We start from the raw sequence: 24,123 nt of genomic DNA on the forward strand, positions 1-24,123 counted from the left end.
GCAGGTGTTTTACCAACTAAGCTATGTTGCCGATTTATAAAATTTTATATTCAAGTAAAAAGTAATTTTGTATGGAAATTTGTATTGGTATACAAATTTTTTCTTCCCAATGAAGAATGTAGGAATGTATTGAAAGTAACAAAAAATATAACATTGGATGAAAAATATTCCTTGCTTCTTGCTGTACAATTCATGTGAACAAAGCGCAAACAGAACTTGTACACCAGAAAAGATATTCGATGGTATACAAAATTAATTTTTTCAAAATATGTTGTTACATTTTAACAATTTTGACTGCTTATTTGAAAGCTGTGTAAACGTTAAATGAGAAAAAAAAAATAAAAAAAACTGCTTTGCATAGCCAGGGAATTTATTGATTTATATAACCTTTGCAAAAACATCTTATGAAATTATTAAAAACTCTAGCAAGTAAAGTCTGCCATTTAAAAATAATTCAATGGATTTAGATTTTTTATTTGAAATGGTTATAACTTTGTTCATGAAATGCTTTGCTGTTCACTTGAATTTTCTGGATTATTTAATGTGCAAAATTTTCTTCTTCAATACAAAATTGAATCGCGTCGCGCTAACTAAGGATTCAACCAAATCATCTCAAATTTTACATTGATGCTTGGTGACCCAAAAGGCATCGGAAAAACATAAGGGAGCAAAAAGTCATTTTTTGCAGCGCTCTAATACACACGTTTCATGACTTTTTCTAACAGATTCAAAAATGTCCCGCTTTTTTCGGCTGTGTCCCGCTTTTTTCACAAAATATCCGGCTTTTTTGAAAACCATCTGGCAAGCCTATACCAAAGTGGTATCGAGCCAACGGGTGGATTTTGTCGAAAAGGACATCAACCCATCCAACTGCCCTCAATTCTGCCCTCTCGAAAAAATTTGAGCAATTGTCAAGCAGAAGATGGAGAAGAATGGTAGGACGACAGAGATACATTCACACCACTACTCATTTCAAATCCAAGTAACAATTTTAGCTTTATTATAGTCAGCAGAACTTCGTTACAGCTATAGGATTAATCTTCATAAAAAGCTGAAGCGCATTCTACATATCCTCCAGAACTCTAAATAATAAAGCTAAAATCTGGCTATTTGGTTCTAGAAATGTCATCATGATCAATTTTTTAATCTTCGATAAAATCATTATGGTCATCTAAGCTTTTATTAAGCTTTTATAAAACATGTTAGCAATTTTTGTTTTTTTTTCTTTATTCCATGAGTTCCCCGAGTCCAAGATGGCAGCTTTCGCTTAACTTTAAAATGCTGTTGATCATTAAAAATCCCCACAATATTGGTATTGGGTGAAATGGCTGAACTATATGAAATCGAATTTCGCTTTCTGAGGTCATCATGAAATCCAAAATGGCGGCACCCTATTAACTCTAAAATGATGTAAACGACTAAAAATCACATGAACTTCCGCAACATGGAGGGGCTTAACGAGTAGAAGTCAAATTTTGCTCTCTGACGCCACCCATCATGGTGACTTCCGCTGATCTTGCGACTTTCAGTGATTTACAGCATTTTGAAGCGCAGTGGAAGCCGCCATCTTGGATTTCAAGATGGCATTAGATAGTGAAATTTAACTTCTTCTAGTTTAGCCTTTTCAACTTACACCAATATTATGGAGGTTTCAAGCGATTATCAATAATATCAATACAGGTTTGAAAAGAACAGCCGAAGCCGCCATCTTGAATTTCAAGATAGCGTCAGAATACCAAATTCGACTTCTTTGTATACAGCCTTTTCAGCAACCCGTATTATGGGGCTTTCATTTGATTTTCAGAGATTTACAGCATTTTAATCTTGAGTTGAAGCCGCCAATTCGATTTCTTCTTGTTTAGCCCTATAACCCAATTCCACCCGATTATGAGGATTTCAAACTTTTATCATCACTATACAGGTTTGTAAAGAAACGATTTCAAGATGGTGTCAGATAGCGAAATTCGACTTCTACTCGTTTATTAGATTTTGAGTAATTTACAGCGTAAAAAGAAGCGGAAGCGGGCTCTTTTACTCAATACTCATATCTTAGAGATACTCATACATCTTCTGGGGATTTGAAGTATTTAGAAGATTTTTATTTGAATCAAAAACAACGCACATGATCAAAAATGTGTAAAAATGAGAACCTCAATTGAAATATGTGCAATCTATCCTAAGCGTGTACTGTTTTGGCATCTTGATTGAGAACTGTCGTCTCATTTTATAAAGGTTTCAAAATCAAACACTGCGTGCTATTTTAAAACCTGCAAAAAAAGCTTAGAACAAACTCCATCATTTATGTTTCATTGGAGTTTCAATAGAGCATTCAAAACTCTTTCTAAACAACTTAAACAGAATTTTTAGCAAAGGCTTTATTAGCGTTTTCAGAACTACCTAAAAACAAAGGGTTAAATCAATAAATCTAATCATTTTTCAGAACTAGCACTTTTCAGTGCATTTTTGGCATAAATTTAGCGCCGAGCGGCATTGAAATTCTGCAACCTCTGCTTTGTTTAAATTTCAAATGAGAGTTTTTTGTGAGAGCTTTAGAAAAGGAATTCTGCAAAATGTCAAATTTCTTTCGATTACTGGGGGTTCTGGCAATTTTTTTTCGGATTATAGTGTTTTATTGACGCTCTTGAACGGATTAAGGGTTTAATAGGCATATTGCTAACGGTATTCGGACTGTTTGATTGTTCGAAGATTCAATAAAACAACTTGAAATTTCATTAAAAAAAAAGATCCTAATATATTAGAATAAATATCTTATACTATTTACAGTGCGCTTGATAAGAACCAAATTCCTTCCTCCTCGCAATCCTCAGACAACATTGTCCAGCGTGAACTTCGCCATCTGCTGTCCGCCTTTTTTCGGCGACTCAATTTTCAAGCTGAACAAAATGAACAAGCTAAGCATGGCCACAAAAATGTACACAAAACATGCTGCAAAAAAAAAAAAAGAGAGAGGAAAATCGAAAAAAGCTTTATTAGGTTAAATTGAAAAACGAATGCCCATTATAGGCGAGCTGATTAGAAAACTCTAAGCAAGTATCAATGTTTATACAAAGTATACCTCAGGTCTTTTTCGTTTTTTGGGCAAGCTTCACCAAAAAGTTGGTAGCACTAGGTCATGCTTTTTGTGAGATTTATGACCGAATACGTAAATTACTCACACACTCGGTTGGTTGCTTGATAATTGCCTAGGGGTTTCTTTTTGCGTAAACTAAATAGGTGAATTAACTGCTCGTGCTTACCCGTTGTCAGAAGCCACACGTGATAAGGCATAGGTCGGTGTACGTTGTCGGCCAAGTAGGACACCCAATCGAAGCAGATCGCGAATGTGAACGGGATGAGGCAGTAGCGGTTTTCCTGGAAAGGAGGCAGAGGAAGGAATGGAAAATTAAAGAAAAAATTAATACAGAGTGTGGTATTTTAGTTCAGATTGAAAAAAGACACAAAACAAATTGATACAAACAAAAATGACAAAAAACAAATGAAAGAAAAGACAAAAACGAGAACAATGACTAAAATGATAAAAATTCATAAAAGCGAAAAAAAAAATCAAATTACAAAACAAACCGAGATCAAAGACATTTTGGTCGAAAATTAAAAAATTACAAAAATAAAAAAAAAAATTAAAAAAAACAAGGACAATGACAGAAAATGAAAAAACTACAATAAATACAAAAATAAAAAAAATAAAGAAAAAAGAAAAAATTTATAAATAAATAAACTAAAAAAACGGTAAAATTACCAAAAAAGACACTAAGTTAGAAAAATACAAAAACGATGAAAAGAATAATATGACAACATCGAAAACAAACACAAAATTAACAAACATCGAAAAAAGACAAAAATGTCAAAAATTACAATATTGATATAAATTACAAAACTAGCGAAAAACAACAAAAATGACAAATCAAACAAAAAAGACATAAATGACAAAAATATCAAAAATTACAAAACTTGCAAAAAAATAAAAAAAGACAAAAAACAAAAAAAAAAAGACAAAAAAGACAAAAATAACAAAAATAACAAAAATGACAAAAATGACAAAAATGACAAAAATGACAAAAATGACAAAAATGACAAAAATGACAAAAATGACAAAAATGAAAAGGGGCAAAAATGACAAAAATGACAAAAATGACAAAAATGACAAAAATGACAAAAATGACAAAAATGACAAAAATGGCAAAAATGACAAAAATGACAAAAATGACAAAAATGACAAAAATGACAAAAATGACAAAAATGACAAAAATGACAAAAATGACAAAAATGACAAAAATGACAAAAATGACAAAAATGACAAAAATGACAAAAATGACAAAAATGACAAAAATGACAAAAATGACAAAAATGACAAAAATGACAAAAATGACAAAAATGACAAAAATGACAAAAATGACAAAAATGACAAAAATGACAAAAATGACAAAAATGACAAAAATGACAAAAATGACAAAAATGACAAAAATGACAAAAATGACAAAAATGACAAAAATGACAAAAATGACAAAAATGACAAAAATGACAAAAATGACAAAAATGACAAAAATGACAAAAATGACAAAAATGACAAAAATGACAAAAATGACAAAAATGACAAAAATGACAAAAATGACAAAAATGACAAAAATGACAAAAATGACAAAAATGACAAAAATGACAAAAATGACAAAAATGACAAAAATGACAAAAATGACAAAAATGACAAAAATGACAAAAATGACAAAAATGACAAAAATGACAAAAATGACAAAAATGACAAAAATGACAAAAATGACAAAAATGACAAAAATGACAAAAATGACAAAAATGACAAAAATGACAAAAATGACAAAAATGACAAAAATGACAAAAATGACAAAAATGACAAAAATGACAAAAATGACAAAAATGACAAAAATGACAAAAATGACAAAAATGACAAAAATGACAAAAATGACAAAAATGACAAAAATGACAAAAATGACAAAAATGACAAAAATGACAAAAATGACAAAAATGACAAAAATGACAAAAATGACAAAAATGACAAAAATGACAAAAATGACAAAAATGACAAAAATGACAAAAATGACAAAAATGACAAAAATGACAAAAATGACAAAAATGACAAAAATGACAAAAATGACAAAAATGACAAAAATGACAAAAATGACAAAACTGACAAAACTGACAAAACTGACAAAACTGACAAAACTGACAAAACTGACAAAACTGACAAAACTGACAAAACTGACAAAACTGACAAAACTGACAAAACTGACAAAAATGACAAAAATGACAAAAATGACAAAAATGACAAAAATGACAAAAATGACAAAAATGACAAAAATGACAAAAATGACAAAAATGACAAAAATGACAAAAATGACAAAAATGACAAAAATGACAAAAATGACAAAAATGACAAAAATGACAAAAATGACAAAAATGACAAAAATGACAAAAATGACAAAAATGACAAAAATGACAAAAATGACAAAAATGACAAAAATGACAAAAATGACAAAAATGACAAAAATGACAAAAATGACAAAAATGACAAAAATGACAAAAATGACAAAAATGACAAAAATGACAAAAATGACAAAAATGACAAAAATGACAAAAATGACAAAAATGACAAAAATGACAAAAATGACAAAAATGACAAAAATGACAAAAATGACAAAAATGACAAAAATGACAAAAATGACAAAAATGACAAAAATGACAAAAATGACAAAAATGACAAAAATGACAAAAATGACAAAAATGACAAAAATGACAAAAATGACAAAAATGACAAAAATGACAAAAATGACAAAAATGACAAAAATGACAAAAATGACAAAAATGACAAAAATGACAAAAATGACAAAAATGACAAAAATGACAAAAATGACAAAAATGACAAAAATGACAAAAATGACAAAAATGACAAAAATGACAAAAATGACAAAAATGACAAAAATGACAAAAATGACAAAAATGACAAAAATGACAAAAATGACAAAAATGACAAAAATGACAAAAATGACAAAAATGACAAAAATGACAAAAATGACAAAAATGACAAAAATGACAAAAATGACAAAAATGACAAAAATGACAAAAATGACAAAAATGACAAAAATGACAAAAATGACAAAAATGACAAAAATGACAAAAATGACAAAAATGACAAAAATGACAAAAATGACAAAAATGACAAAAATGACAAAAATGACAAAAATGACAAAAATGACAAAAATGACAAAAATGACAAAAATGACAAAAATGACAAAAATGACAAAAATGACAAAAATGAAAAAAATGAAAAAAATGACAAAAATGACAAAAATGACAAAAATGACAAAAATGACAAAAATGACAAAAATGACAAAAATGACAAAAATGACAAAAATGACAAAAATGACAAAAATGACAAAAATGACAAAAATGACAAAAATGACAAAAATGACAAAAATGACAAAAATGACAAAAATGACAAAAATGACAAAAATGACAAAAATGACAAAAATGACAAAAATGACAAAAATGACAAAAAAGACAAAAATGACAAAAATGACAAAAATGACAAAAATGACAAAACTGACAAAACTGACAAAACTGACAAAACTGACAAAACTGACAAAAATGACAAAAATGACAAAAATGACAAAAATGACAAAAATGACAAAAATGACAAAAATGACAAAAATGACAAAAATGACAAAAATGACAAAAATGACAAAAATGACAAAAATGACAAAAATGACAAAAATGACAAAAATGACAAAAATGACAAAAATGACAAAAATGACAAAAATGACAAAAATGACAAAAATGACAAAAATGACAAAAATGACAAAAATGACAAAAATGACAAAAATGACAAAAATGACAAAAATGACAAAAATGACAAAAATGACAAAAATGACAAAAATGACAAAAATGACAAAAATGACAAAAATGACAAAAATGACAAAAATGACAAAAATGACAAAAATGACAAAAATGACAAAAATGACAAAAATGACAAAAATGACAAAAATGACAAAAATGACAAAAATGACAAAAATGACAAAAATGACAAAAATGACAAAAATGACAAAAATGACAAAAATGACAAAAATGACAAAAATGACAAAAATGACAAAAATGACAAAAATGACAAAAATGACAAAAATGACAAAAATGACAAAAATGACAAAAATGACAAAAATGACAAAAATGACAAAAATGACAAAAATGACAAAAATGACAAAAATGACAAAAATGACAAAAATGACAAAAATGACAAAAATGACAAAAATGACAAAAATGACAAAAATGACAAAAATGACAAAAATGACAAAAATGACAAAAATGACAAAAATGACAAAAATGACAAAAATGACAAAAATGACAAAAATGACAAAAATGACAAAAATGACAAAAATGACAAAAATGACAAAAATGACAAAAATGACAAAAATGACAAAAATGACAAAAATGACAAAAATGACAAAAATGACAAAAATGACAAAAATGACAAAAATGACAAAAATGACAAAAATGACAAAAATGACAAAAATGACAAAAATGACAAAAATGACAAAAATGACAAAAATGACAAAAATGACAAAAATGACAAAAATGACAAAAATGACAAAAATGACAAAAATGACAAAAATGACAAAAATGACAAAAATGACAAAAATGACAAAAATGACAAAAATGACAAAAATGACAAAAATGACAAAAATGACAAAAATGACAAAAATGACAAAAATGACAAAAATGACAAAAATGAAAAAAATGACAAAAATGACAAAAATGACAAAAATGACAAAAATGACAAAAATGAAAAAAATGACAAAAATGACAAAAATGACAAAAATGACAAAAATGACAAAAATGACAAAAATGACAAAAATGACAAAAATGACAAAAATGACAAAAATGACAAAAATGACAAAAATGACAAAAATGACAAAAATGACAAAAATGACAAAAATGACAAAAATGACAAAAATGACAAAAATGACAAAAATGACAAAAATGACAAAAATGACAAAAATGACAAGAATGACAAAAATGACAAAAATGACAAAAATGACAAAAATGACAAAAATGACAAAAATGACAAAAATGACAAAAATGACAAAAATGACAAAAATGACAAAAATGACAAAAATGACAAAAATGACAAAAATGACAAAAATGACAAAAATGACAAAAATGACAAAAATGACAAAAATGACAAAAATGACAAAAATGACAAAAATGACAAAAATGACAAAAATGACAAAAATGACAAAAATGACAAAAATGACAAAAATGACAAAAATGACAAAAATGACAAAAATGACAAAAATGACAAAAATGACAAAAATGACAAAAATGACAAAAATGACAAAAATGACAAAAATGACAAAAATGACAAAAATGACAAAAATGACAAAAATGACAAAAATTACAAAAATAACAAAAATGACAAAAATGACAAAAATGACAAAAATAACAAAAATGACAAAAATGACAAAAATGACAAAAATGACAAAAAAGACAAAAATGACAAAAATGACAAAAATGACAAAAATGACAAAAATGAAAAAAAATGAAAAAAATGAAAAAAATGAAAAAAATGACAAAATTGACAAAAATGACAAAAATGACAAAATGACAAAATGACAAAATGACAAAATGACAAAAATGACAAAAATGACAAAAATGACAAAAATGACAAAAATGACAAAAATGACAAAAATGACAAAAATGACAAAAATGACAAAAATGACAAAAATGACAAAAATGACAAAAATGATAAAAATGACAAAAATGATAAAAATGACAAAAATGACAAAAATGACAAAAATGACAAAAATGACAAAAATGACATAAATGACAAAAATGACAAAAATGACAAAAATGACAAAAATGACAAAAATGACAAAAATGACAAAAATGACAAAAATGACAAAAATGACAAAAATGACAAAAATGACAAAAATGACAAAAATGACAAAAATGACAATTATTACAAAGATGACAAAAATGACAAAAATGACAAGAATCACAAAAATGACAAAAATGACAAAAATGACAAATATCACAAAGAATACAAAAAATTATAAAAATTACAAAAATTGAAGAAATCTCAAAAATTACAAAAAATGACAAACATTACAAGAATGACAAAAATTACAAAAATTACAAAGATCACAAAAAATGACTAATCTTTCAAAAAGACAAAAATATCAAAAAGGACAAAAAGGTAAAAATTGACAAAATGTAGTGTGTTTATCTTCTCATTTTTTGTCATTTTTAAGTGTAAGTTTTTTGAATTTCTTCATATTATTTTGTGTTTTTTATTTTATGTTTAAGGTTCAATATTCCGAAATTTTTAATATATATTTTTATCATGATTTTTTTTTTGCAAATTTTTCTGTTTTGTATATAATTTTTAATCATTTGCCACTGTTCTTGAACGAGAGGATAGAAAATGTTCTTGTATTGATTAAATTTGGTATTTGTTTATAAAATTTTCAGCTTATCAATGAAAGTTTTCAATCAGAAAGATGTCAGAGAAAAAATCTTTAAAAAATAATAAAAAAAATCATGTTTTGAGCTATGAAATATATCAAAGCTTCTTTTTGGAAAAACTAATTAAATTCGATTTATTTAATTATTTGCATATCCATTAAGCTGATTTTTCTGTGAAGAGTGTAACCTTATTTTTAAAAAAAAATTTTTTTCTCTTTAGGATTTTAACATCTGGATGTCATTCATCCCTGTAACATTATCGTGAAATTTTCAACTGTTTTTAAAGCAAAAATTTACCTTATGAATTCCGTAGAGCAACAATCCAACGGCCATCAAAATTAGCGCGTCTCCAATAAAATCCACAACCGAGCAGCTGATCAAATCGTTCACTGGGGATACAGAATAAGAAAAGAAAAGAGCACTTTAGTCGGAGGACACAACTGAAGAAAAATTATATGGTGGCACCAAGCCAATAACTCACAATCCTTGGGCAGATCCGACTGTTCCGGTTCATCGAACGTTAACTGCACGTATACGGAGATCACCAACGAAGTCAGTTCCAGCAATCCGGCTAGAACCCCAATAAAGTAACCATGAAACTTGATATCCCCGCAGAATCCCATTTTTTGGTTTTTCGAATCCGACCGTTGAAGCTAGCTAATCAGGGAGACGTAATTTAGAAGGAAATTTTCAAAATTCCACCGGACTATGATCCTCTCACTGTCACCGTTTGAACAAGACTAAACGGTCCTTCGGCGATGATCCTGGCTCAGAATCCAAAACACAAGCCAGGGATTCCCGACTGGAGGCTGTAACGATTTCTCGCTTTGCCAGGATAAACATTTGTCGAACAACAAAAATAACAACAGTCCCGAGTCAAGAATGAAATACATAGCAGAGGGATAAGTTTTCAAAAACAACATGCATGGCATTATTCCTGTATTTCGAATGCATGTTGCTTTTCGGTTTTCGGTTTTTTGCTTTTCGGCACTAGGGCATTCGGAAATCTCGATAAACTAAAACTCCGGGCAATAGGAAGTGCAGCTTAACTGCAATAACAGCAGCCTTAACTCGAGTCGTCGTCTTTCTTCAATGAGTGCATTTACATATGTTCTAGCATAATATATGGGGAAGAAAGAAAAAACAACAAAGCTCGTTGAATTGGAATAGGACCAACAGCATTAAAACAAAAAGAATTATGGTTTGCAGGCTCTTGTTTCTTCTTGGCGGCTGCAGGGCAGGACAGAGCCAATTGTAATGATGAAATTGAAGAAATTACAGCTGGTGTGGTTTGTGGTTCCAATATGATGGGGATTTAGGGTGACGGTGATGATGAGTTCGGTTCCGCCCCGTGCCATCGGAGTGCGTTTTTTTTTATCTCGGAACCGAAGTCAACTCACTTTTAGAAAATGTTAGAAGATGATTGGCGGTGGTTCTGGTATAGGGGTTTCTCAACAGCAAAAGCTGAGTTGCACACATTTAATGCACAGATACATGATTTTTTACAAACTCTAAAGTCCTGTTACATCTCGGTTTGATATCTAAGAAATTATTGGAGATAGATGCAAGATTTTTTTTTAAACTTTTCTCAAACTTTACATTTTAGATATTTCAAAGCGCGTAGGTGGTCTAGCGTAAGGTTGCCAGAATTTTTCCGCACGTATCCGAACCGGGCAAATACGGGCGTTTTTTATAAAAAAAAATCTGACAAAATCCGTACAATCGATTGAAAAAATTTCAAGCAAAAATCCGATCAAATTTACGAAAAAACCATGAATTTTTTAACAAAAAGCAAGAAAAAAACATGATTTATTTTTGTCGTCGAGCACATAAGTAAAATTCAATCGTATTTTAGGCTTCTAAAAACCCGTACTTGATTATTTTGATAAAACTTGTTCAAAAAAAGTTGGTTTTAGACGCAATTTTCAAAGATTTAAACTACTCGAGTTAATTTTTTTTAATCGATTTTGCAGATAAAGTGAATAAATCCGGGCCAAAAACCAGACTACATTCAACGAAATTCGGGAATCCGGGCCGGACTGGAATTTTCCTAAACTATGGATCAAATATCCGAGCGAGTCCGGTACAACCAGGCTATTTGGCAAGCTTCGTCTAGCGAATAGTCCGGCGCGAGTCTGGTATGCAAACATGTTTCTTTAGGGGCTTCCATACAAAATTTTTAAAAAAATTGTCAAAATTTCAACAATTCTCGAAGGATTTTTGTTAAAAATTGTTAAACGTAGGCGTTTTGGCATAATGCGATGATTTATCGAATTGACAAATAAGTTTTATCAAAATTAGATGATTTATTTTATTGATAGACGCTTCCCATTTTGATGAAATAATGATCCCACATTTATAAAGCCTTCATCATCGAAAAATTCCAATGCAAAAGACTTTTATCACGTTAATTATAATATACGCAAACCCATCGCTCCCTAAAACTGAAAAATTCATTAAAAGAAAAAAGCTAATTGTTATCCTTTTTTTTCTCTTCAACCCTTTCATATCTGTACCATAAAAAGTAATAAAAGTAGTAACTTTTAAAACTCTGTTTGGAGGATCATCTTTAGTTCAGTAATTAATGCATGAATAAAAAATCCTATAAGGTCATGGGGCCCTTATTAGGATTATTCGATCTTCAGGAAAAGATCAATCACCAAGATCAATTCTGATGAACGGTCCTGGGATTGATCCATATAAAAACTTGAAGCTTGAAGATCGATCTCCGATTATTCGATTTTTTCCATTTGTTACAAGAGGCTTTTTATAAAAAACATGCACAATAGGACACAATATTTCAAAGTTATATAGGTAACCCTTCTATTGTAGCTACTACAAAGCACATATAGAATATATGTGATGCATCAAAAGTATAGTTAACGTAAAAAATCTCGTATAGTGAATTTCTAAATTATTTTGCGTGTATGTAATTTCGACAAAATCGGTTCTAGTGTGTTGCAACAAAAAATTACCCACAATAATCATTAAAAGATGCCTTACTGTTGCACCATTCACTATTTTTTTTTAAATTTTGGACTTTTCGAACATTATTCAACCAAGAATACACAAATTGTTCTTGAAAATGTAAAGGCAAAACCGACCGTCCCATACAGGAGTATACTACTTCAAATCCTGGCCGTAACCTCGAAATTAAAATTTAAAAGGATCTTATTTTGTTTAGGTTTTTCGGTTGTTAGATAGTTGTTGCATATTAGTATTGTCGATTTTAAACCATCGGTGTAGTGAGTTTGTAATGGCATAACTCGAAACATTGATGTATTAAAAATTGGCGTTTACAAATACAATTACAGGCTGCGTAACACGCAGAATAATGTGCCTGTGAACAAAATTTCTACCATAAATATTCTGTTTTAATATAACCATTTATGACCATTGAGTTGTGGCTGAAATTGCGATTATTTCTTGATAAACACATATAGTAGAGAAGCTAAATAAATTGTGCAATGCTTTCGAACAAAATTATATTGTTTTTTTTTATAATTTAGTGTTTGTGTTTATCTTCCGGGCTCCGCCGGGAAAATTTTCATATATCACACGAACGTCCATATCCAATAGAAAAATGGTGCGCATACTTGTGCACTCGAGCTATTTTGAATTTTAAAATTTTAAAATTTGAGCGTAAAAGGTGATACGGTCAAAATTTGGTCAATATCAACTTGACGTATTTCTTTCAACTTTGCATTTAAAACCCTAAACACCCCTCATTTTAAAGGTGTGTGTGTAGAATGTTGCTCCTATTTTGATTTTGGAATTCACTCTTCAGTTGTCAAAATGCCGTCCAAGGAAGAAGAGCAGCGTATCAAAATTTTGCTCGCGCATCGCGAAAATCCGAGCTACTCGCACGCAAAGCTGGCAAAATCGCTAAAAGTTGCCAAATCAACCGTTACAAATGTAATTAAAGTGTTTGGGGAACGTTTGTCGACAGCCAGGAAGTCTGGATCGGGGAGAAATCGAAAACCGGAAGCCGCTGAGACGACAAAGAGAGTTGCCGGTAGTTTCAAGCGAAACCTTAAGCTCTCTCTCCGAGATGCCGCAAATAAGCTGGGTGTATCGTATACAACCGTGCATCGAGCCAAAAAACGAGCCGGGCTATTGACTTACAAGAAGGTAGTGACTCCAAATCGCCATGATAAACAAAAGGAGGACACGACGATGCTGACGAAGTTTGACTGCGTGTTAATGGACGACGAAACCTACGTCAAAGCCGACTACAAGCAGCTTCCGGGACAGGAGTTTTTTACGGAAAAAGGAAGGGGAAAAGTAGCAGATATTTTCAAGCACATGAAACTGTCAAAGTTCGTGAAGAAATATCTGGTGTTGTTGTGATTAAAATTGTTGGAGTTCTTGGGGTAGTTGGAGTGGCCCCGATTATTGAATATTTTTATGTTTGAATTCCTGTTGATGTTTTTGTTATAATTGTTGCGGATGTTTGGCAAGCCATCTGTATTTGTGGCTTGAAAAGCAGCATTTTCATAGCTTCCGGGACTGTCAATCAAGAAATTTACGTGAAAGAATATTTGAATAAACGTCTGCTGCCTTTCCTGAAGAAACACGGATGTTCCATACTGTTTTGGCATCTTGCCATTACGGTAAAATGGCCATGGAGTGGTACGCCGCCAACAACGTGCAGGTGGTTTCCAAGGACAAGAACCCTCCCAACACGCCAGAGCTCCGCCCAATTGAGAAATACTGGGCCATTGTCAAGCGGAACCTAAAGAAGACCAAAAAAACTGCTTAGGACGAGCAGCAGTTCAAGGCAAACTGGCTTTCTGCGGCGAAGAAGGTGGACAAGGTGGCTGTACAAAATCTGATAGCAGGGGTTAAGCGTAAGGCCCGGCAATTCGGATTTGGAAAAGCGGAAGCCTAACTGAATATTTTTCGTGAATTTTATACTAATTAAACTTGAAAAAGAAATTTAATTTGATTTTTAAATAAACGGTTTCACCGATTTACACGCGTTTTCCCTTGACCAAATTTTGACCGTATCACCCTTTATCCATGTGTAAAAAAAAACGTTTCCGACAATAACGGATGTTTACAGCTTCGTTTTGTTTACTTTCGATTTTTAACTACAAAGACAAATTGCATAGTTTCCAATTGCAATTTTATCGTAGACTTTCTGGTTATAAATTTTCATTCCGTCATCTAATACAGTTTAGCTGTACAGACCCCGTTCGTTTTTGGCAACATGCCCGAACATTTTGTGTTGCCAAAATCGAATGTTGCCAAAATCGAACGGTTTTTTGTCTGAAATATTTTTTCTCCTGTTTTCACAAAATAACTCTTTTTATTATCATTAACGTTATGTTAAGTCAATTTCCGACCATTTTTAGAATTTTTAAAGTTTTTTTCTCATGTTTATGATGCATTTTGCACTATTTTTGTTTTGTTTATAATCTTTGTTTTTTTTTTTGTCATTTTTGCTGTTTTTGTCATTCTCCATCATTTTTTAGTTGATTTTTTCATTTTTAGTCTTTTGTTTGTATTTGTTTTGGATTTTTTTAAATTTTTCATATTTTTGTAATTTTTGAGTACTTTATCAATTTTTTAAAAACTTTTGTTTTTGTTGTTGTATTCTATCACCATTTTTGAACGTTAAAACGTTTTCTTTGGTGTTTGTCCAAATTATGTTGGTTCTGTTAAAGAGAAAACTAAAAGGTAATGTCGCTTCTAAAAACCGTTCGATTTTGGCACATGTGCCAAAATCGGATGTTGCCAAAATCGAATGTTGCCAAAATCGAATGTTGCCAAAAACGAACGGGGTCTGTATTTAGCATTTCCATCATGCACTTTTTTTTGAAGTTTTGGACTGTTCGAGCAACGTATTCAATCAAGAAAATACTAATTGTTTAAAATTTCTTGAGAATTCAAAGGCAGAATCGCCCGTCCCCACTTACCCCTTAAAGCGGGGTAAGTGAACACACCAGCAGTCTAGAACAATTTAGGTGATAATTTTTCTCGCTTTGCTCCGACCGTGGCCTAGAGGATAGCGTTCAAGTCTTCTAAGCAAAAGGACATGAGATCGAATCTCTGTCACGGCATACATAGTAGGAACACTTTCTGTGGGTTGGTGGTTCTAGCATTTGTAAGATGCTAGTAATCATATCCTTGAAAGATGTACGCCTTGAAGTTAAGTATACAGTGGAGAAAATTCGTTTAAACGCATGCTATTTTTGTTAGATTACGCTTCATGAGGCGATCTAAAACATGTCAACAAAACTGTATACTATTAGTCATTGGGTGTGCAACTTAAAACTGTAATGACTCAATTTGAAAATTGTGTGTATTTTGAATACGATACAAAATTCGATTTTGGGATGGAAAATTCGTTTAAACGCACACCATGAAAAGTAAGAATTTCGCTTACCTGCGATATCAAAACTTTTACGTTCTGGTCTTGGTCTTGGTCTTTTGGTCTTGTAGTAGTGTAAGTGCGCTTTGTTCTGCTTTCTGCTTAGTCGATTCAGGCATTTTGACGGTGTGATTTTTAAAATGGCGAAAGGTAGATACTTGAGTGAATCGGAGCAAAAAGTTGCTCTTGAACTGAAAAAACCGGTATGAGCAATCGTGAAATAGCAAGGAGAATAAACAGATCCGAAACAGTGATTCGAAATTTGCTGAAGAAAGGTGAAAATACGGTGTAAAGAAGAAAACCAAGGGAAATACCAAAATCAGCAATCGTGAACGAAACCGAATTCTGGAGCTGGCTTGAACTGGAAGGTACAATGCAACCGAAATTAAGAAGGAACTAGGACTCCCAATTACCAACAAGCGAATTGCGCAGATACTGCGAGGTTCTGGACACTTGAAGTACACCAAAAAGGCCAAGAAACCGAATTTGACTCAAGCTCATATTCAGGCGAGATTGGATTTCGCCAAAAAGTACTTGGACTTGAAGAAATGAATGGAATAATGTGGTGTTTTCGGATGAAAAGAAGTTCAATCTAGACGGGCCTGATTGTTGTTCATACTACTGGCATGATTTGAGAAAGAAACCCGAGGTTAAGCTTACTCGAAATTTTGGAGGCGGGACGCTTATGGTTTGGGGTGCTTTTTCACGTCACGGAGAAACCCCTATTGCTACCATTTCCACCAGGATGAATTCAGAAAGGTACGTGGAACTCCTGGAAGACGTTCTGGTTCCATTTGCTGAGGATTTTATGCCAGCCAGAAGACTTCATTTTTCAACAGGATAACGCAGCCATCCATGTCAGCAAGACAAGTATGCGATGGTTTTTGGAGCGAGACATTACGGTTTTGGATTGGCCTGCTCGCAGTCCAGACCTAAACCCGATAGAAAACCTTTGGGGCATCCTAGCTCGGCTTGTGTACAAAGGTGGAAAGCAGTACGGATCTGTTAAGGAATTAGAGGCTGTGAGAGAATGCTGGCTATCAATTCCTGAAAAAACGCTTGAAAATCTCGTCAATTCAATGCAGAACAGAATTTTTGAAACTATTCGCCAGAACGGAAGGCAAACCAAATATTAACCACTTTTTACTGTTAAAATGTTTGAGTAATTTTTGATTAAATAAATAAAAGCTAAAGTGCGTTTAAACGACTTTTCCTCATAAAAATCTATTTTTGTCTCTATTTTTGTCACATAAGAACTTAAATTTGAAAACAATACAGTTATCGACTATTCTTTAGATTACTCAACATTTGGTACTGATTTGGTTCAGTTATTGTAGGCTGGTTAACCCGAATGTTAAAATATAGCTGTGCGTTTAAACAAATTTTCCTTACTGTATTAGGTCTCTTCAAAGAAACGAGAAGTTTCACTGCGATCCTTATGAGTGTGTTCGTTTTCTGAACCACATCGCTTTAGTATATACATATAACTAGCATGTTCTGAATCACATTGAACGTAATTATTGAATCCACTGCTGATTTTCTAATGATTTTGAAGTTGAACGATACGAAACACCGTCCCATTTACGCCGGTGTACCTTAAACAATATGTTGAATTCTTCAAATAAAACTTCTACGAAAGCCAATCTAATCGTGAGCACCAATTCCGAAAAAAGCAATTTTAGTGTCAGGAATTACATCGGTACTTAAAATATTCATATCCAAATATCCCCAGATCAACATAAAAAAGATCGAAAGATCGAATCGAAAATAAACTGTTGGCGACGATTTTACTCACATCTCACCAACTGTTATACCCTTATAATTTGAACATCCCTCAGTGGATATTACCATCGAATGATAAGAGAATAGAGTGATAGGAGCGTAAGGTAATTTTCGAGACTGATATCAGCTCTCAGGGAGTTAGTCTAGCTCAAATCATCAACCAATAAACGCCAACTTGTATCGAGTGTAATTCTTGTCGGTCAATACAGTTTTCTTATAAGTTCTATCGTATTACTTTACATTTTGCTGGCAAATTTTGATTTTTATCAACAAATCGAAGAAAATTCACCTGATAAGATGCGCCAAAGTTTGCTGAGTAGAACGGTACCAAAATTAGTGGAATTACGTGTGTCCATTGCTGTGTAAATGCTCTTGAATGCAACGACCATAAGGTCTATCATCTCCAACGATAGAGTCTAGCTTCGGCGGAAAAACTACGGCTTAAGCATTCTTGCATGCATAGGAAGTTATCTTACACCTGGCTCAGCTCACGAATCTAAGGGACAACATAAACCGATCTTAAGACTCTCACCAAATTGATACATCATTGAGAAATGCTCTGTAAAACGATTAAGTCGAAGAAAAATATTATGTTTCCTTAAAGTAAGTTATTTGTTTATCGAATTGTAAAATACCTCACCATTTTTCAAAGAGACGAACCAACAAAAATTGAAAATCTCTTTAATAAAGACAAAAAAAACCATCTAATCGATATTTTCCAGGCCGAAGAATCGATCCAAAAAATCGGAAATCTGAGTTGGAAAGATCGATCTTCGAAGGATCGATCCAAGATCGACCAATCCTAGTCCTAATACTGACAATCATGGAAAATCAAGCTTTCCCATGATTGTCAATATAACGAAGAGAACACTATTGTGACAATAAACTTCTTGGTGGTCGAGCGGTTAATTTTAAATTTTATTTGATGTCTTTGACTATGTTGTCATACAGACCACGAGTATTAACTTCTTCTTAAATTAGATTATAAAGTTGGCTTAAAATAAGGTTACATCACGAATCAAACATTTAAATTTTGCTTTGGATACATTGAAGTCGAACAAATAAGAAACGTCATTAAACATTTGGCAGCATCGTTGAAGCGGATGATTTTGGCCGAATACTGTTCTGCTGCTTGGTAGCCAGAAAAGAGTCTGGTAACGTAGTTGTCGAGTTGGAGGGTGTAGGTTCAAAGACTGAAGCAGATGCGGACAATCGATAGCATTTGTAATGATGTCATACACGAACATTCGTTGTAGATAAGTTCTCCTTTGGCTCAGCGACGTCAATGATAATAGACCACATCTATCGGAGTACGGTGGCAATCGAACGGGATCTCGCCAAGGCAGATAACGCAATGCGAAACGGAGAAATCTTTTCTGGACCCTTTCAATGTGAATGGAATGATAAAGTGTCCAAACTGGTGCGGCGTATTTCAAGACACTGCATACGAGCGAGCAGAACACAGTCTTTAGAGCATAAGGGTCTTTAAAACTCGAAGTATTTCGGCGAAGGAATCCTAAGAAAGCGAAAGCCTTTGCTGTTGTTGTTGCCATATGCTGGGCGAAAGAAAGCTTTTGATCGAAAGTTTCTCCAAGATCTTTTATCACGGTTGTTCTTTCTAGTGTAGTGTCGCGGAACGAGTAATCAAATGCAACGGAAGCTCTGGTTCTGAAAAAGCTTATGCATTTACACTTTTCGGCATTCACTTTCATTCCGTTTGTTTCACACCAGAGCAATAACCTTTCTATATCCTCTTGAAGCGCTGCGCTATCCATTATTGAGTCAATTACTCTGTAGAATTTCAGGTCATCAGCATACAGAAGCTTTGATGACTTAAGACGGGTGGCCAAGTCATTTACAAAAAGCACAAAGATTAGCGGGCCTAAATTACTTCCTTGTGGAACTCCAGAAGGCATATCGAACACCGAGGAATGTGTACCACGGATGTTTATGAAGCCTCGACGATTCATCAGGTACGAGTGCAGCCATCTGGTTGCCCATGTAGGAAAACCATAGCGCTCTAGTTTCATCACCGCAATGCTATGGGGTACTGTGCTTTGGCGAAGTCGATGTATACTGAATCCACTTGCAATTTTTTATCAGTTGCGGTGTGTATTTCATGAACATAGCACATCAGGTTTGTCACAGTCGATCTCTTCTTAACGAAACCATGCTGGAATCCGAGAATTATCGGAGTAGCTGCAGAATAAAACCTTTCATATGTCTAAACTTCAAGAACTTTGAAAAAACAGCAAAGAATTGATATTGGTCGGTAGTGCTCAACATGGTGAGCGTTTCCACACTTATGAATAGGAGATATTGCAGCCATTTTCCAAAGACTTGGAAAAACACATTCAGAAATCGATCGGTTGAATATAATCTTGAGCGGTGTGGCTAGAAAAGCAGCGAGTTTTGTTGCCAACGACGATGGAATTCCATCCGGACCGGGCCCTTTCAACGGGTTTAGGTTACTTAAAACATTAAAAATCTCCTGGGCAGTAAAATGATGCTGTGGCAGTCTAATGTCATAGTTTGGTAGAGTATCAAAGTAGATATCAGCACAGTTTGGAGATTGAAAACTATACACGCTGCTGAAAAACTTGGCATACAAATCAGCGGACTCTTTGACGGTTTACGACGTGCGGTCTCGAAACGATACAGACGACGGTACGGTGTTCGTAAGACGGCGACTTTTGACAGCGTGGTTAGCGTAGTAAGACGGTAATCGCTGGTCAACTGATGGCATGGGTTCGATTCCCATCTCGGTACTGGGTATTTTTGATGAACCAGCTTGATGGAACCTCAACAAAACACGCAGAACCTCTCCCCTCATCCACCGAGAAACCAGCTGAGATCCCACCAGAGCCTGAAACCACTTTGGAGCGGTTAGCCGATGTGCATGCGCCCGATAACATACTTGAGCGGTCAGCAAATGTGTCAACTCTAGCGACTACGAGAGCAGTTCGGGTTTTCCAGAAGATGAGGATGATGAACAAGATTCCGTCAATCCTGAACCGGCGCTGAGACGAAATCAGCGAACTCGAGGAGCTACTCAGCGGTACGTCGCACACAGGAGTATTTTACCCCAAATCCTGGCCAAAACCTCGAAATTAAAATTGAAAAAAATCAATTTTTTTAAAGGTTTTTCGGTTTTTAGATAGTTGTTGCATATGAGTATTGTCGATTTTGAACCATCGATGTAGTGAGTTCGTAATGGCATAACTCGTGACATTGATGTATCAAAATTATAAACTTTGTTTTCCAAAATTTGGCATAATCACGTACAATCACAGGCTGCGTAATACGCAGTATAATGAGACTATCAAAAAAATTTCTTCTACAAATCTTCAGTTTTAATATGACCAATGAGTTGTGACTGAAATTGCGATTATTTCTTGATAAACACATGTCGTAGAGAAGCTAAACAAAATAGTGCAATATTTTCGAAAAAACTTGTATTAGTTTTTCACAAATTAGTGATTAAGTTTATCTTCCGGGCTCCGCCGGGAAAAATTTCCCGTATCACACGATTGCTTCTAACTTCCTTAAACATGTCCAAAAGAAAAATCTTGCGCATACTTGCGAACTCGAGCTATTTTCAATTTTGAAATTTAAAAATTTAAGCGTATTTTGACCCTAATTTTATTCCAGATAGCGAGCATGCCATGCATTTACTTTGTGTTATACATACTTTTTTTATTGGGTTTGATTTGTTTGTTTAAAAAAATATATTTTTCATAATTTCTGATAGTTGATCGGCTGGTTTGCTTCGAATTTGCTTAAAAACAAACTTTTTATAAGGGTGCAGCGAATGACCCGAAAAGACCAAAATTATGAAATTTGAAATTTTGGTTAAAAATGGGTTGTGTATACTTAAAAACAACGAAAATTAGACTTTTAATCATTTTAAAGAGAAAAACGGGTTTTGGCCAACTTTTTCCATAGAGTACTCCTATGTGCGTCGCTAACGTAGCCGCAATTATTCATGAGGAGCTACTTCAAAACATTACTGAGCTGAAACGCCGGGACGACTGGGACTTAAAGATGATGGTCGCTACAAGGCTCGATTGGTCGCGAAAGGGCGTTCCCAAAGACCAGGACTGGACTACTGGGAAACCTATGCTCCGGTGGCCAAAATGGAGAGCGTTCGTACCGTCTTGGCCTTGGCAAACGAACAGTACATGATCGTTCATCAGATGGACGTCAAAACTGCATTTCTCAACGGGAATTAAGAAGAGGTTATCTTCATGCAGTTGCCAAATGACGAAATCGGCAAATCGAAGGTCGTTCGGTTGCAGAAAAGCCTGTACGGCTTGAAACAAGCGGGTCGTGCCTGGAATCAGCGATTCGACGACGAGATACGAAAACTTGGTTTCGTTCCGTTGAAGAGTGACTGCTGCATTTATTGATCTTACAAGCGAGGACTCATCCTCATTCTGTACGTGGATGACATCCTGATTTCCGAAAAAGATGTATCCGAAGTTATCTGGATGAAAACCAACCTTGGAAGGCTATAACAAATGAAGGATATGTTGGAGGTAAAAACTTTCTTAGGAATGACCATCAAGCGAGACATCCAGAGGAGTGAAATCGAGATTTTGCAATCAGGGTACGTCGAGAAGGTTCTGCAGCGATTTGGTATGGCCAATTGCAAACCCTTAGGCACACCGCTTGACACCAACGTTTGCTGGACGAAGTTACACGACGTTGAGGAAATCACCGAACAGCCGTTCAAGGAGTTTATCTTTTGATTGCAGTAAAGCTTAGTTCTTTTAGAAATGGGACACTTTCATTTGCTAATAGCTCGTTTATTAGTGATCGGACATTCAAAAATTTGATAGCATTTTGCTGCCTGTAAAAATTACTATCCGACCTATTTTTTTTTCAAAATTTTAAATTTAAGCGTTTTTAAGATATTCATGATGCAAGAAAAAAAGAAAAAAATAATTTTGCACAGTTTCTTTCAAAATTCATCATTATCATATTGATAGCTAACAAAACCGTTGATTATTCAATGAATTATTGTGTGTGAGTGATGTAAAAGTGTGCAAACATTATCAAAAATGTCCACGACGTTCAAATCAAGCATTGGAGTGAAACACATGATCGGCAACTACGGTTCAGGGTCATCAGGGAAGTCACGGCTTATGCCAGCATTTTTAATTTTGAATAAGCGAAAAACTAGATGTAGACCGCTTAAATTTCTAAAAAAAATTTCTCCGATAAGCTGAAAGTGTTACCTAGTGATGGGTCATTCAAACCTAACCTCAAACAATAATTTTTTGCTAGTTCCAGAGCTCGTGAGCTGTATAGCCGGTACCGAGGCTTTGGGACAGATGGTTTCTGATGGACGACAAAACTTATGAAATACCCTATATCAAACAAATTCCAGCGTTTGAATACTATACCATGTCTGCTCGTGGCACGGTTCTGTCCATAATCAAGTATGTATTTGCTGGTTTTTTGGATAAAATATAATGATTTGCTAAAATTCTGCTCCTGTGGAAAAAAAAACAACAATTTTCAAAACAAAAACTTTGGTTTTCGTTGTTTTTAAAAGCCTAAAGAGAGTAATTTTGTATATACCCTTCGCAAACTACGATCTATACCAACCGATTATGCTTGAATTTTAATCTCATGATGGTTTTACTTCGTTATGTTGAGACTTTGCCAGTAGAAATTCCATAAAAACGATTTAAAGTAGCTAAAAAAATATTCAAGTTTTGACAATTTCGAAACAGCTATATCCACTAAATTGGCCTCAGTTCGTAAAAGAGAAGAATTGAAGGAGAAGGATGTATCCACCTAAAATACAGATAAGACGCAGTATAAGTTTGAAAAAACTGATCAAAATCATGGCTGAAAAAAAGTGTGCGCCTGCCAATGGGAGGTACCAATTATAATAAAGAAATTTTTCATTCAAAAAACGATAAATATTTTTTTTTTCAAATTTTTTCATGATTTATCATAAGATAACCTTCGATTCCTTCATAGAAAGTATTTAGATCAAACGAAAAGGTTTTGAGATACACGCATTTGTAACTGTCCCATTTCTAAAAGAACTAAGCTTTATCTGGCGACATCATCGAGACCAGATACAGTTGCGTTCAAAAAAGAATGAAATCGCGTGAAGCTGCGCACCCACTTCCAACTTTGATATGCTGCCATTTCTCTATCGGTTGATATATTTTCATGGAAATTTCATACAATTTAGTTCAACTATCAAACTAACACTTCACGAAATTTGAAGTCTTTACAATGACAGGTAACAAAGATAGAGCTATTTCCGTAAAAAAGGGAAATTTGGAATTTCTTTACTAAATTTGCTGTATCTTCGACAATTTTTATTGAAAAATCTTGAAATTTGGTCCAAAGATGTAAAAATGTTCGATCTAACATTAGGCCAAGTTTCGTCAAAATCGATGAACGTGATCAAAAATGGTGCTGGATAGAAAAACAGG

The 24,123-nt window shown here is 33.2% G+C and overlaps 2 protein-coding genes across 5 annotated transcripts in view; one reads left to right on the plus strand and one right to left on the minus strand.

Annotated features, from left to right (window-relative positions):
- LOC129755150 (ras-interacting protein RIP3) overlaps positions 1-24,123 on the plus strand; it is a 430,486-nt gene that overhangs the window by 293,081 nt on the left and 113,282 nt on the right. The gene's annotated exons all lie outside the window — the stretch shown is intronic.
- LOC129755156 (uncharacterized) lies at positions 2,728-10,253 on the minus strand. The gene is made up of 4 exons (XM_055751511.1): positions 9,986-10,253; positions 9,802-9,893; positions 3,258-3,372; positions 2,728-2,946 (listed from the first exon to the last, which is right to left on the minus strand). Exons 1-4 carry the CDS (start codon positions 10,125-10,127, stop codon positions 2,825-2,827), a joined length of 471 nt encoding a protein of 156 aa, XP_055607486.1. The 5' UTR covers positions 10,128-10,253; the 3' UTR covers positions 2,728-2,824.

Source organism: Uranotaenia lowii, chromosome 3 (assembly GCF_029784155.1).
Source record: "Uranotaenia lowii strain MFRU-FL chromosome 3, ASM2978415v1, whole genome shotgun sequence".
NCBI lineage: Eukaryota > Metazoa > Arthropoda > Insecta > Diptera > Culicidae > Uranotaenia > Uranotaenia lowii.

Bases quoted from the DNA above. Each gene is read 5' to 3' on its own strand.
- LOC129755156 (XM_055751511.1), bottom strand. From the start codon at position 10,127: ATGGGATTCTGCGGGGATATCAAGTTTCATGGTTACTTTATTGGGGTT. The intron at 9,894-9,985 runs GTGAGTTATTGG...CTGTATCCCCAG, and splicing joins GTCGGATCTGCCCAAGGATT to TGAACGATTTGATCAGCTGC. The intron at 2,947-3,257 runs GTAAGCACGAGC...TTTTTTTTGCAG, and splicing joins CGTGTGGCTTCTGACAACGG to CATGTTTTGTGTACATTTTT.